Source organism: Bos taurus, chromosome 18 (genome assembly GCF_002263795.3).
Source record: "Bos taurus isolate L1 Dominette 01449 registration number 42190680 breed Hereford chromosome 18, ARS-UCD2.0, whole genome shotgun sequence".
In the NCBI taxonomy this organism is placed as follows: Eukaryota; Metazoa; Chordata; class Mammalia; order Artiodactyla; family Bovidae; genus Bos; species Bos taurus.
Window position 1 is genome coordinate 59,230,615 of NC_037345.1, and position 14,567 is coordinate 59,245,181.

Consider the following 14,567-nt stretch of genomic DNA (forward strand, 5'->3'; position numbering starts at 1 on the left):
AACCCTTGTCACAATTGTTAATTTGTAAGGTTTCTCTGCAGTATGAATGATTTGATGAACTGCAAGGGCTGATTTGAAACTAAAGACCATGCCACATGCATTACATAGTTATGCTTTCTAACCAGTATGAATTTTCTGGTGAAACGTAAGCCTTCCGTTTACTGTAAAAGCCTTGCCACATACATCACATTTGTATGATTTCTCTTCAGTATGAATTTTACGATGAGATGGAAGGCCTCCATTTACACTAAAGGCCTTGCCACATAGATCACATTTATATGGTTTCTCTCCAGTACGAATATTCTGATGAGATACAAGTCTCCCATTTACACTAAAGGCCTTGCCACATATGTCGCACTTATATGGTTTCTCTCCAGTGTGAATTTTCCAATTTTTTTTTTTTTTAAGTAAGAGAAATCATTTTAATATATATATTTTCATTTCAGTCAATTCAACAATGATTTCTAATAGGCATGCAGACCCATTTAGTTTGCTTCAAATTTGTTTATATCTCAACATGCAGCAACCTTCCTAATGAGATAGTTGAGTTGAACTATTTATTCTTAAAGAGTACAATGTACCTTGTCCTCAAAAAGTTTTATCAACTTTAACATTTTCAAAGAGCCCTATGAGGCTGCTCAATATGGTAGTTTCCCCCTGAAATTTCCTATTTGGAGGATGGCAAAACAGTCTAGAATCTTCCCCAGGCTACTAGTTGCTTGTATTCATATCACAGCTTGGCTGGCTAAGAGGTAGAGACTGAATAATATGTAGATAGCCTTCAAGTCCAGCTGAATGAGACAGCTTCATTTTTAGAAAGGAAACCAAATCATGAAAACCCTCCTAATAGTATGATTTGTTCCAGGGTCCTTTTAAGAAGGGACATACTCCTCATGCATAGGACTTTTTATGGCCTTCTAGAATTTTCTGCTCCAGCCAGCGTTCTCTAGCCAGGTGACTTATTGAACTTGCTGCAGAACTGAAAGCATGAAGTCTCTTGTCTACTTTCATAATTAGAGGTGGTGTTAGTCTTCTCATTTCTGGCCAAATGGATCCGACCACACTTTCAACCCTGGTGGCTGCACGTCTTCTTGAACAATACCAGCTCGATTTATGGCTTGTTCCTTCTTGTACTCCTCCAGCTGCATTAAGGGCCGGAAGTAGATGGGGTAAAAGGCGGCGCCGATCAGGGAGATGAAGCCGCCGAAAATGAGAGCAGTGCGCAGGTTCCGGGACATGGCTCCAGCCGGGGCTACCCGGATTCTCTGAGTGCCCGGGACTCTCCAAACCCGGCTCCTGCCAGCTGGGTCCAATGAGTTCTAAGGCTTCCATTTACCCTAAAGCCCTGGCCACATACATCACATTTATATGGTTTCTTACCAGGGTCCAGCCCTGGTTGGATCCAGTGATTCCCTCAGGATTACGGCATTGGCGAAAAGGATAGAAATAGAGAAAGAGATAAGGAAAGAATTTTGCAGTTAAGAAAACAGAGGAGAGAAAAGAGGCTGATATTCCTTGGTTTACACAGAAAGCTAATAAAGCCCCAGCACAGGACTTGCTCTGTTCACGTAGACTGCAGGTGCCCTCTCGAATCGCTGAAGATACCCCACCTTAGGCACCTTCTCAAGTGGGTCTTAGAAGCCCAGGCAGGAAAGTGAACGCAGAGAGCCCCTGCACTCCAGGGGATTAGCCTGAAAAGGAAAAGGAAAGAGAAAGAAAGACACAGGGAGACCAAGCTTTGAACAAGGCCCGTAGCTTTATTTTCAAAGGGAGCTTATATACCTTAAGTTGTGCATAGAAGATAATAGGGGGTGTGAAATCATGCAAAGTCAGCAGTCTTTGATCCTTATTGAGACCAGGCTTTCTTTTCTGCAAATTTACTGTATACAAATGGTTTAGGTGATTTACATCATCTTCTGGCCAGAAGGCCTGTTAACATTTTATGACTCTGATAAAGGTTTGTCAACCATAAGACTTATTTTCTCTAAGAGCAATTATTTTAAAGTTTGGCGCCATCCTCCGAAGGTGTTAAAGTTGCATTCCTATAGGGCAAAGGTGCAGTGGGCTTACAACAAAGGAAAGAATTTATTACCTTAAGGGTCTAAAGTTGTTAACACCAAGGCCACTACTTATTTTTTCTATATACCAACTATATTAATTAATACACTTCCAAGAATACAATACAGGGGATGTGGAAACTTGGCAGCAAGTATTGGCTCAACAATGAAATCTACTAGTTTTATTTTAACAATTTCTAACTCTCCAAGAGGCTCTATACTATTTGAGTATCTTAAACTTCCCGTGCCTCTCGCAGTTGGGAGACTGTAAACAATCGTATGCGTAGCTGTAGGAGTCCAGGTAAACCTGTCAGGCAAGTTAGAGAGCCATCTGAGGGGTTTGGATTGAAACACTCTTTATTATGCCCAGGAGGCTAATTAGCTAGAGCTCTAAGTTGATTTCCTTCAGAGAAAAGGTGGTCGGGGATAGCCCCCCGTTAATGTCAGAGGAGTTGGTGAAAGTCATGAAGCAGTAAAACAGACAGACTCTGGTTTTGGGGTAGACACTCAGGCAGGCCCAGAGGGGCACTCCTCGAGTTCTGGCTCGCCTTGCCCACCAGAACTCTCCCACATGACCTTGTCATGGGTGGGGACTCCTGTGCTGGCTCCCGGGAGTTTCTCTCCAGAATGAATTTTCCGATGCGATGTAAGGCTTCCATTTACTCTAAAGGCCTTACCACATACATTACATTTATAGTGTTTCTCTCCAGTATGAACCCTCTGATGAATTGCAAGTTGTCTGCTTCGAGTATAGCCACGGCCGCATACATCACATTTATATGGTTTCTCTCCAGTATGAATTCTCTGATGAACTGCAAGATAACACCTGGAACTGAAGACTTTGCCACAGAAAGTACATTTATGTGCTTTCTCATCTGTATGAACTGCTTGATGTGTATTTAAGGACGACCATGCAAGGAAACGTTTGTCACAGCTGTTACATTTAAAAGGTTTCTCTTCAGTATGAATTCTCCAATGAGATCCAAGTTGTCTCTTTTCAGTAAAACCACGGCCACATACAGCACACTTATAAGAATTCTCTCCTGTATGAATTCTCATATGAATTCTCCGATGAATTCCAAGCTGCGACTTTCGAGTATAACCACGTCCACATATATCACATTTATACGGTTTCTCTCCAGTATGAATGATTTGATGAAGTGTACAGCTGTCTTTGCGAGTAAAGGCCTTTCCACATACATCACACTTATACGGCTTCTCTCCAGTATGAACTCTGCAATGAATTTCAAGGTGTGATTTTCGAGTATAGCCACAGCCACATACATCACATTTATAGGGTTTCTCTCCAGAATGAAGAATCTGATGAAGTGCATGGCTTTGTTTCCAAGTAAAGGCCTTTCCACACACATCACATTTATATGGTTTCTCTCCAGTATGACTTCTCTGATGAACAGCAAGGTAACATCTGGAAGTGAACATTTTGCCACACAAATTACATTTGGATGCTTTCTCATCTGTTTGAACTTCCTGATGTTTATTTAAAGATGACAGTGCAAAAAAAAGTTTTCCACAGCTGTTACATTTGTAAGATTTCACTTCAGGATGAATTCTCCGATGAATTCTAAGTCGTCTCTTTCCAGTAAAGCCACAGCCACATATATCACATTTATAAGGATTCTCTCCAGTATGAACTATCTGATGAATTACAAGTTGTGACTGTTGAGGATAGCCATGGCCACACACATCACATTTATATGGTTTCTCCCCAGTATGAACTCTCTGATGAATTGCAAGTTGTCTGCTTCGAGTATAGCCACGGCCACACACATCACATTTATATGGTTTCTCTCCAGTATGAAGGATCTGATGAAGTGTGTGGCTTTCTTTGCGAGTAAAGGCCTGTCCACAGAGATCACATTTATATGGTTTCTCTCCAGTATGAAGGATCTGATGAAGTGCATGGCTTTCTTTTCGAGTAAAGGCCTTTCCACACACATCACACTTATATGGCTTCTCTCCAGTATGAACTCTCTGATGAATTCCAAGTTGTGCCTTTCGAGGATAGCCACGGCCACATATATCACATTTATACGGTTTCTCTCCAGTATGAGTTCTCCCATGATTTTGAAGGTGTGTCTGGTGCTTAAAGCTGTGACCACATACATCACATTTATATGGTCTCTCTCCAGTATGAACTCTCAGATGAATTTGAAGGGCTGCATTCCGTTTAAAGGTGTGGCCACATACATCACATTTATATGGTCTCTCTCCAGTATGAACTCTCAGATGAATTTGAAGGGCTGTGTTCCGTTTAAAGCTGTGGCCACATACATCACATTTATATGGTCTCTCTCCAGTATGAACTCGCAGATGAATTTGAAGGGCTGAGTTCCGTTTAAAGCTGTGGCTACATACATCACATTTATATGGTTTCTCTCCAGTATGATTTGTCCGATGAACTGCAAGGCTCTTATTTTCATTAAAGGCCTTCCCATATACGTCAGCTTTATATGGTTTTCTTCCTGTATGGATTTTTTGATGTCTAGTGAGTTCTGAGTCCTGAAGAATGGTTATGCCACACTCATTACTTTTGTAAGATTTTTTCTTGTGTCCTTCCTGGTCTGGGGCCTGTTTTGAGGGATGCATAGGAGCACTCTCACGTTTATGACAAATGCCTTTGCGGACTCTACGAGTTCTCTGAGTTGGCAAACCTAAGGGGCTACTGTTGATATTCGTCACAACTGGACTACATTCAAAAATTGTCCCTTCAGACTGAAGCATCTGCAATTCATCATGAAAGCTTGATCCGAGCCTTTCAACAGGCTTATCTCCTGCATCATTTCTACTCTGATGATCTCTTCCATCAGTGAGATTTTTGATATAGGATATAAATATTCCATTGTCTCTTCTTTCATCATCTGTCCACAGATTCTCAAAACCACGCACAGTTTCCTGTATATTCCTCAGGAAATAATCTTTAATTTCATGGGTTTTGGCTCTTCCAAACATTACTCTTTGAAAAATTTCTCCTTTTCCATTGTTTCCTTTTGCTTGTAATTTCATGGTCATATGGATACGAGACACATCTACAAGATATAAAGAACCACAGGTATCCGATTAATAACAATTCATAAATAAATTCTTTCATGTTGAACACATGATATTATACCAAAAGTCATACCCATCCCGAACAGTACTATGAATCTTCCCAATGATGAACTAAAAATATAAGGAACACTAAAGGAACAGAACTCTTAAAAAAAAAAAAAAGAGTGATTACATAGACAAATTAATTTTAGGGTAGCCAAGTTTCAAAGACACAATCAGAAAACATTCATTTTATGCAAACCCATGTCACGTCTCAAAGAAAAAGATCTTTCCCACCATGATCTCAAAGCTCATTCTACTTGGTACTAAACACACTTCTGTCTCATAATTGAGGATAAAAAAATATTAAAAATTCCATGGATTGGGGAGATTGGTGGGCTACAGTGCATGACATCACAAAGAGTCAGACATGACTAAGCAACTGAGCAAGCAAGGATCAACAAGGCAATACACTGTAATGGTAAATAATCCAAAGGAAGCATTCTAACGAAAACTGAAAAACATAAATGGCAGTTGACAACTGTTCAACAAATACTGCATAGTGAAAATAAACAATTTGTTGAAACAGTCCCCTCTCCACCCCCATCACAAGGCTTATGAGATCTTAGTTCCCTGACCACGGATTAAACCCAGGATCACTGCAGTGAAAGTGCTGAATCCTATCCACTGGACTGTCAGGGAATTCCCTAAAATAATTAAAAAAACAAAAACACATTTATAAATACCTCTTATAAATCTATCAGTAGATAGACATTCAAGCATTTTATGAGAAGCAGTTCATGTCCGTTATACTGTGTAAAACATAAAGACCGTCATCTTTAAATGACAAAGAATTAATAAATGAAACATTCTCTACTTAAATAACAGCCATTCACTACAGCAATTGCCTATCTATACAGTATCCTTCACTTCTCGGTTCATCAGCTGCAAGATACATATAAAGGAACAAGCTTTGGGCTGTTTCTTATAGCTGAGAGGTAAAGAATCTGCGATAAAGAAGCAATATTATTTGAAAACTTATTAAATACAGTCAGAGACACTCTTCAGAACGAAATGTAAACTAACAATAAACAAGATGTAATGTAGACAGAGACATGTCACAATAAGAAAGAGACAGGAAGTAAATATGTATTTTAAGCAAAAGTAACATTTGAGGCAAATTTCCTGATGGTCCAGTGGATAGCATTATACGCTTACACTGTAGGGGGTACAGATTCCATACCTAATGGAGACATAAGATCCCGCCTGCCACAGTTTAGTTCATTCAGTTCAGTCGCTCAGTCATGTCCGACTCTTTGCAACCCCATGAATTGCAGCACAACAGGCCTCCCTGTCCATCACCAACTCCCGGAGTTCACCCAAACTCATGTTCATCGAGTCGGTGATGCAATCCAGCCATCTCATCCTCTGTCATCCCCTTCTCCTCCTGCCCCCAATCCCTCCCAGCATCACAGTCTTTTCCAATGAGTCAACTCTTTGCATGAGGTGGCCAAAGTATTGGAGTTTCAGCTTTAGCATCATTCCTTCCAAAGAACACCCAGGACTGATCTCCTTTAGAACAGACTGGTTGGATCTCCTTGCAGTCCAAGGGACTCTCAAGAGTTTTCTCCAACACCACATTTCAAAAACAACAATTCTTCGGTGCTCAGCTTTCTTCACAGTCCAACTTTCACATTCACACATGACCACAGAAAAAACCATAGCCCTGACTACACAGACCCTTGTTGGCAAAGTAATGTCTCTGCTTTTGAATATGCTATCTAGGTTGGTCATAACGTTCCTTCCAAGGAGTAAGCATCTTTTAATTTCTTGGCTGCAATTACCATCTGCAATGATTTTGAAGCCCAAAAAAATACAGTCTGATACTGTTTCTGCCACATGGCTCAGTAAACTTAAAAAAAAAGTAACTTCTGCCCTTTCGGTAAAACAGTCAAAATTCTATGACACCCAAGAGCACTAATTACCTCAATTTTTCAAAGGTGGATTCACAGGGTTCATGTACACAACTCCGTGGCACATGAAAGTAATGAGCAAAGCAGGAGTGAAACCCAGACCTACAGATTCATACATGCTCTTAACCACCAGGGCCCACTTGGGCAGAACAGATTACAAAAGGTTACAACAAACTTCAGGACTTTAAAAACATAAGGTCAAGTGAGTCACAAGAACTGATCTGCGTAACTAACAGCCTTATTCAGTCATCTCACCTATAAATGATTTCCCAAGTACCACCCCCCCGCATATCAAGTCGTGTCCTGAAAATGTGGTTCAGTGGATGAGCACGGGTCATTTTGTACAGTATGAGCATGGACGGAAGGAACCTGGAGCCTGATTCATATATTCAAGACGGGATACAAGAGAAGATCTCAGAGTCCACTGTCCTTACAGGCTTCCTGAGTTACAATCACAGAAGATCCAAACCACATTCCTGTTACACACACCCGTGAAAGTTGTGGTAAAAGCAGTAACAACAGGAACAGCTGAGGGTTCTGAACAGGAAGACAGGTTGAAGGCAGCTCTGTGTAGGATCTGAGACACCAAATGCAATCAAAGATTGGCCATTCTCTTCCCTTCTTCCAATGAGGTCTCCCAAGTGCACCAAATAGGAAAAGAACCAGACTGGCTCCAGGGATTACAGCTCTGGAGGTGTTACCATTGCTCGACATGGACCTAAAAGTAGACATCCCATGGTATCCAGCACAGAAGGGGGACAGAGAGGAATTAGATCCCTTTGAAACACCTCATCACATGCTCCCCAAAGTCAAGCAACAACATTGACAGGAGTCAAATGACACACTGCTACAGATCATAGAAAGACCTACCCTTTGGGACCTCTTTCCTTGGCATCCACTTTCCATAAGCCTCTCTCCTTTTTCTTTTTAAATCACGTTTTTCATTTGTAAACAGCCACCTGTAAGTCAGAATTTTTTTTCCCTAATAAAATGTAATTTTCACATAGGAGACAGATGGGCTCCAGATTGGATATCTACAATCAGTCACCCTTCTCTCTGCATTCCCTGAGATAAGAGATAGCTGGGCTCCAGTTGAGGAATCTATAGCCAACAAATACATGGTAAATAGCCAGTCTTTGTCTCTTACTTCAAGGGAATAATCATGCCAAGGACAAAGAAAGGAAAAAAAACCTGTCTATTAACGGAGACACTACACATGTGCAGAAAGGTTGCTTGAGATCAAATCAGAGGATAATTCAGGCCATAAGGAGTCTTGCTTCTCCCAGAAGCCTTCACTTCGAGATACAGCTTGGTTAGGGTGTGCATTCACACCCCAGTGGAGGGGCCTGAGACAAATTAACCAGAGGAGACAAAGGAAGGTGACTGGCCCGAGGGGAGACAAAGACCTGGAAAACTGTACCTTTAAAAAGAACTGACACTTCCCAAAGGTGGGCTCTCTCTCTGAGCTAGCCCATGTGCCTTTCTGCATGTACTTTTCCTTTCAATAAACATTTTCCTTTACTCTTTACCTTGTGCCTCTTCATCTGAATTCTTTCTTGACTAGGCAGGCAAGACCAGGGACCTTAGCCCTATCTGTTGGCTGCTGTGGTCCAATGGTCAGGACTCTTGGCCTGGGAAACAAAGGCCTTGCTTCCAGCTTCCACTCGCTTCCACTCATTGCTATGAGCATCCAAACTCAATTTCATTTCTCACATCTTTACTGAAAACACACATCTTACTTTCCTTAAGCAACCATGAACTGAGCTTTCTATTAGCATTTTCTAGATTGGTGAGCATAAATACCAGTGACAACTTCTAAAAACATTTGCTGTCTTATAGACAGCATCTCAGGGTAGCACCAAACATATTCATCAATAGTCCTAAATCTCTGAGTGCAATACAATAGAAGTATTACACAATGTGCATGATTCAAGACATGTCTTAATTAGATAAGCAAACATTAATACTAGATTTTTAACGTTGAATATTTCCCAGGTCACATGAACCTGAAATTCATTTAGGTTAATATCTCTTGTAATTGATTTGTACACACTTAATTTTTTTTTAATTAATTTATTATTATTGGCTTCACTGGGTCATCATCACTGCTCTGGCTTTCTCTTGTGTCAAGTGGGGACTACCCTCTAGTTGTGGTGAATGAGCTTCTCATTGTAGCTACTTCTCTTGTGGACCATGAGCTCTAGAGCACGTGGGCTTCAGTCACGGTGGTGTACGGGCTTAGCTGCTCTGCGGCATGTGGAGTCTCTCTGGACCAGGGATCAAACCCGTCTTCTGCACTGGCAGGCAGATTCTTTACCATTGAGACACCAGCAAAGCCCAAGTGCTTCCTTTCTTTTTAAGCCAATTAAGTAAGAGCTTATTTATAAATAAACCTCAGCAATATTATCCAAAATCAAAGACACACACTGAGACATGCATAAATCAGACAGATTTAAAATGTCTCTCTGACTCTTCTGGAGTTGGTATCATTCCCTCTCCCAGGGGATCGTGCCAAGCCAGCGACTGAAGCCACATCTCCTGTGTCTCCCACACTGGGAGACAGCTTCTTTACCACTAGAGTCATCTGGGATACCTGGTAAAGGTTAACTTCAAGCTTTTCTGTAGGTAGGGCTTTTAAGAAGCTAGCTGTTTCTATTCCATATGCAAAAAGAAATGGTTTTGTACTTTCAAAAAAATAAAGGAAAAATCATTTTAACCAGTTTTCTCCAGAGTCTAAAGAATATCACAGCAATCCCTGTGTCAAAAAACTTATCTTCCCTTTCAATAGTCACAGTTTTATATCTAAAATACAGAGCAAACAGTGCTCAAATTGACTGTGATTAACCGGGGCAGATGCTTTTGAACTGTGGTGTTGGAGAAGACTCTTGAGAGTTCCTTGGACTGCAAGGAGATCCAACCAGTCCATTCTGAAGGAGATCAGCCCTGGGATTTCTTTGGAAGGAATGATACTAAAGCTGAAACTCCAGTACTTTGGCCACCTGATGCGAAGAATTGACTCATTGGAAAAGACTCTGATGCTGGGAGGGATTGGGGGCAGGAGAAGGGGACGACAGAAGATGATGAGATGGCTGGATGGCATCACTGACTCGATGGACGTGAGTCTGAGTGAACTCCGGGGGTTGGTGATAGACTGGGAGGCCTGGCGTGCTGCGATTCATGGGGTCGCAAAGAGTCGGACACGACTGAGTGACTGAACTGAACTGAACTGGAGCAGATGGATGATAAAAATAATAGATTGTCCATCTGGAGAGATGTGGGTCTTCGCTTGATCAGAAGAATCTGAAGGGGTAAAGAAACTTGGTAGAGTTGGGGCAGGATTGGGGGAAACTGGGCACCCCCTCCCCACTCAGAGACAGGGGAAGTTAGAAGGGGACTAGTTGATGGAGAGAGAGACAGAGGGGTGGGAGGGGTGAAAGGCCAGAACAGAACAAAGATAACGGAGACAGAAAAGGCAGTAGGGAACACTGTTAGAGATGTGGGCCAGCTCAAGAGAGAGCCAACTTATAAAGTGAGGAGCTGATCAGCTAATACATAATTTGATATTGTAATATCCACAATCATCCTCACTAATCACATAATTCTGTTTCCAGTTATAACTTCTCTCCAGACAATTTTAAGCTTGCTTTATGTACCTCATGTACTTCCCTGGTGGCACAGCTGGTAAAGAATCCCCATGCAATGTGGAAGACCTGGGTTCAATCCCTGGGTTGGGACGATCCTCTGAAGAAAGCAAAGGTTACCCACTCCAGTATTCTGGCCTGGAGAATTCCATGGACTCTATAGTCCATGGGGTCGCAAAGAGTCCGACATGACTGAGCGACTTTCACTTTCATTTTATGTACCTCATGATAGGAGAGAGGAGGATCCAGCCTTTCATCCGGCATGGCATTCTTATCCTTTCTCAACCGGCAAGAGTCACAAATATTCAGTAACTTCTAAGGGTACAGCCCTCTTTAATTTAAGGTTCCAATTCTCACACCATCCAGTGAAGACGTCCCATGTATTAGCTAACTAGTAGAAAGGTGAATCATCCCATTAGGAAATAAAAACTTCATCAACCTTAACCGCTTTCTTCTTACAGAGTGGCATTTTGTCTCACAAATACTGCTCACAGGGCCAATTAAAGTTTTGCCAAAAGTTGTCACTTTCGTCTCAGGTTCAAAGATTTGTTAACAAAATAAGCCACTCGTTCTGTAGAAATAAATAATATAAATACTTATAGAATTATCAAGCTGACTTTCAATATGCTAACATTAAAAGACAAGATAAGTAGAAACAGCAGAAGATACATCACCAAATTGGGTTCTGACCAATATCCAGACTCAAACAGTGCTGGGAAGTCCTGGGACACAGCCCATCTGGAGACACAGTGGGGAAAAGGTCCCAGGCAGCATGTTAGGGTCATGGGTGAGACTAAAAGATTGCAGTTTGGGGTTTCCGTTTATATTCCCAGGATGCTAACTGTTATCATAAGCAATCTGTGAGCAAATAGCACTTCTGCTTTTATGTTGATGCTATTTGTTTGTCTTACAAAACCTATAATGTTGCTAAGCCTGGGGATGAGTAGGCCAGGGCACCTCCAAGGGCTCGACAATCTCAAGATTTGTCCCTTATCTTATCCCTGATGCTGTAAGCCTTGCACTCACAGCAGGCAGTCAGGGCACTTACAGTCATGGCACTGTCCAGCCAGGTTAGAAGCAAGCTCAGAGGCCTGCTTTAGAGAGGACCTAGACCTTGTGCGTCCTGCTTTGCCAAGTGTAGAATCCCACCTCTTCTGTCAGCCAAGAAGTGATTTAAATTATAGACGGACAGAAAAATATTCACAATTTACTATCTGCATCCTACTGAATGCACAGGAAACTGTATAATACACAGTATAATATGCAGATACCTGGGCTTCCCAGATATCTTTACAAAGGTAAAGTATCCACCTGCCACACAGGAGATGCGGGTTCGACCCCTGCATGGGGAAGATCCCCCTGGACGAGGGCATGGGAACCCACTCTAGTACTCTGGCCGGGAGAATCCCATGGATAGAGGAGCGTGGAGGGCTATGGTCCACTGGGTTGCAAAGAGTCAGGCACAATTGTAGGAACTGAGCACACAGACATGCATGTATAGATCCTTTCCAAGAACTACTGAACCAAGAACACAGGGGTAGAAAACAGGGAATTCGATATTTTAAAGTTGGAAATCAGCTTTAAAAATACTCAAGCTATAGAGAAACTTGTGTATCACACACTGGGCAGAGCACCTGAAGAAAGGACAAGCTTATAGTCCTGATGCCAATCATGAAGCTTTTTTATCTCTGAATCAACAAGGCTGTAAACTCAGTCAAGCAAAACAGGGGCTGCCAAGAAACACAGAGGGAAAATGCAGAGATACCCCAAACCAGATTCCAACTTCACAGGGAAGTGATCCTCACCCACAGACAGCAGGTTCCTGTAGGTCTCCACCATCACATCCTGGTACAAGGCCCTCTGAGCAGGGTCCAGGCATTCCCACTCCTCTGGAGTGAATTTGATGTCCACATCCTCGACAGTCAACTGTGTCTGAAATGAAAGCACATTTCACTAACAGGCACTGAGGAGGATTCTTATTTTCACACGAAATGAGAAGAGGTTAGAGAGGTAAGGATCAATTCAGGTAATGTAATATTATGACAGATCCATTAAAAGCTATTTGGAACAAACTGTCGGTCTGTAATTTCCTGTTGTTTCATAAGACTATGAAATCTTCCAATCAACATGAATTTGTCACTTCTGTGGAGAATACATGAAGAATATACAAATAAATTCAATCAGTGAGTTGTCTATGCAGAAGTGTTACACTCTACAAACTAAGTGACATTCACTATCTAGATGACTTACAGCAAAGACTGCTGTCTTCAGACAACAAAGTCCACAGCAGTGTTAAAAGAACACACATTGTGGTGATGATGACATCATCACACTGATGACAGGTGTTCAATACTTCTGACACACTAAGCATTACTCTAAAGACTTCATACAGATGAACCTGGAATCAACATAACAGCACGTTAGAGAAAGATCTGTGTCCATCTGACTGGGGAGAAAACTCTGTCAACATTCTAAGAAATTGCTCAGATCAAACAGTTAAGAAATGAGGCAACAGCATCTGAGGTCAGGTGGTTGGGACTGACAACTGAACCTAAGGAATCAACGAGTTAAGTAACAGAGCAGGAAAGTGTATCCACAAAGAGTTCTCTGAGAATACCTGAAATAACTTCAAGAAAGTTGATGTGCAATGGAAGTGTAGAACCCCAGATCTTTTGTCAGCCAAGAAATGATGGACACGATAGATAGAAAATTTTCACAAATTAATTTGCTATCTACCTCCCTCTGAATGCACAGGGAACACTATAATATATAGTATAATACATATGTATCTGGTCTTATGTGGAGGTTCAGCAGTAAAGAATCTGCCTGCAATGCAGATGACATAGTGTTGATATCCGCATGGGGAAGATCCCCCTGGAGAAGGGCATGGCAACCCACTCCTGTATTCTTGCCTCGAGAATTCCAGGGACAGAGGAGCGTGAAGGGCTATGGCCCATTGGGTCACAAAGAGTTGAACACGACTATAGGATAAATGGTCACTGTATACGGTCACCCCCTCTTCGAACCAACCACACAATGTCAATAATGTTACTATTTCTATCATTCATGTGATGAAGTAGAAAAAAACTTAAGGAAATGGAAAACACTTAAGATACAATTTCAACTGCTGCAAAGCATAAAACATGTTTATGAGATGATGTTCTGTAATAAATCCATGGAATTATAGATTCATGCACTCACATGCAAATGTAAACACACAACTGGTTGAAACAAGGAAGACCTGTCTTTATTTTTTCTTTCAATCCAAATACACTGAGTGTCAACATGGGCCCCAAACTGGGAATACAGCAGTGAACATGATGGAGCTTACGGTCTAGCAGCCAGCCACCCAGTTACATCCATAATTTTAACATTACTATTGCAACATGTGCTCTGAAACAGGCCTGGTGCTAAGATAAGATTTATTGGAAAGTCTTGACATACATCGATAAATCAGACAAGGTCTCCGTGAGGAGGAAACACTTAGCATTGGCAAGGTGGGAAATGGAAGAGTTGCAAGCAGCGAGAACGGCCTGAGTGCCAGCTCTGAGGCACGAAGATATTTAGTGAACAGAAAGCCAGCCAGTCTGACTGGGACACAGGGAACAAAGAGGGGTGATGCCAGGTAGAGGCTGCTTTCTACAAGGTCTTTGGATTTAGGACTTTATTCCAAAAGTAACTGGAAGTCACTGAAGAATCTGCAAGAGGTAAATCAGAGGTTTAGATTTGTTTTTCAGAGCTCACTCTGCTGTGTAAGGAGGTTGCTGCTCCTTAGTCACTTAGTTGTGTCAGATCTTTGTGACCTCATGGTGGCCCACCATGCTCCTCTGTTCATGGGACTTTCAGGC

General features: G+C 41.8%; 2 protein-coding genes across 7 annotated transcripts in view; both read right to left on the reverse strand.

The window, feature by feature from the left end:
- Positions 1 to 417: 417 nt before the first annotated feature.
- On the reverse strand, positions 418 to 1,299 carry LOC100335467 (small integral membrane protein 20-like). Its single transcript, XM_024978863.2, has one exon. The coding sequence runs from the start codon at positions 1,236 to 1,238 to the stop codon at positions 1,035 to 1,037; it is 204 nt and encodes a 67-aa protein (XP_024834631.1). The 5' UTR covers positions 1,239 to 1,299; the 3' UTR covers positions 418 to 1,034.
- A 438-nt stretch (positions 1,300 to 1,737) lies between these two features.
- Positions 1,738 to 14,567, reverse strand: part of LOC787812 (zinc finger protein 665) — a 49,863-nt gene continuing 37,033 nt past the window's right edge. For 4 of the 6 annotated variants that reach the window (XM_015458303.3, XM_059877185.1, XM_024979282.2 and 1 more), the window contains 2 exons: positions 12,525 to 12,651; positions 1,738 to 5,104 (listed from right to left, as the gene is read on the reverse strand). In XM_015458303.3, coding sequence (XP_015313789.1) covers positions 2,565 to 5,104; positions 12,525 to 12,651 — 2,667 coding nt within the window. In that variant the 3' untranslated portion in view covers positions 1,738 to 2,564. The remainder of the gene's footprint in view (positions 5,105 to 12,524; positions 12,652 to 14,567) is intronic. The other 2 variants (XM_059877183.1, XM_059877187.1) reach the window with 1 other exon arrangement.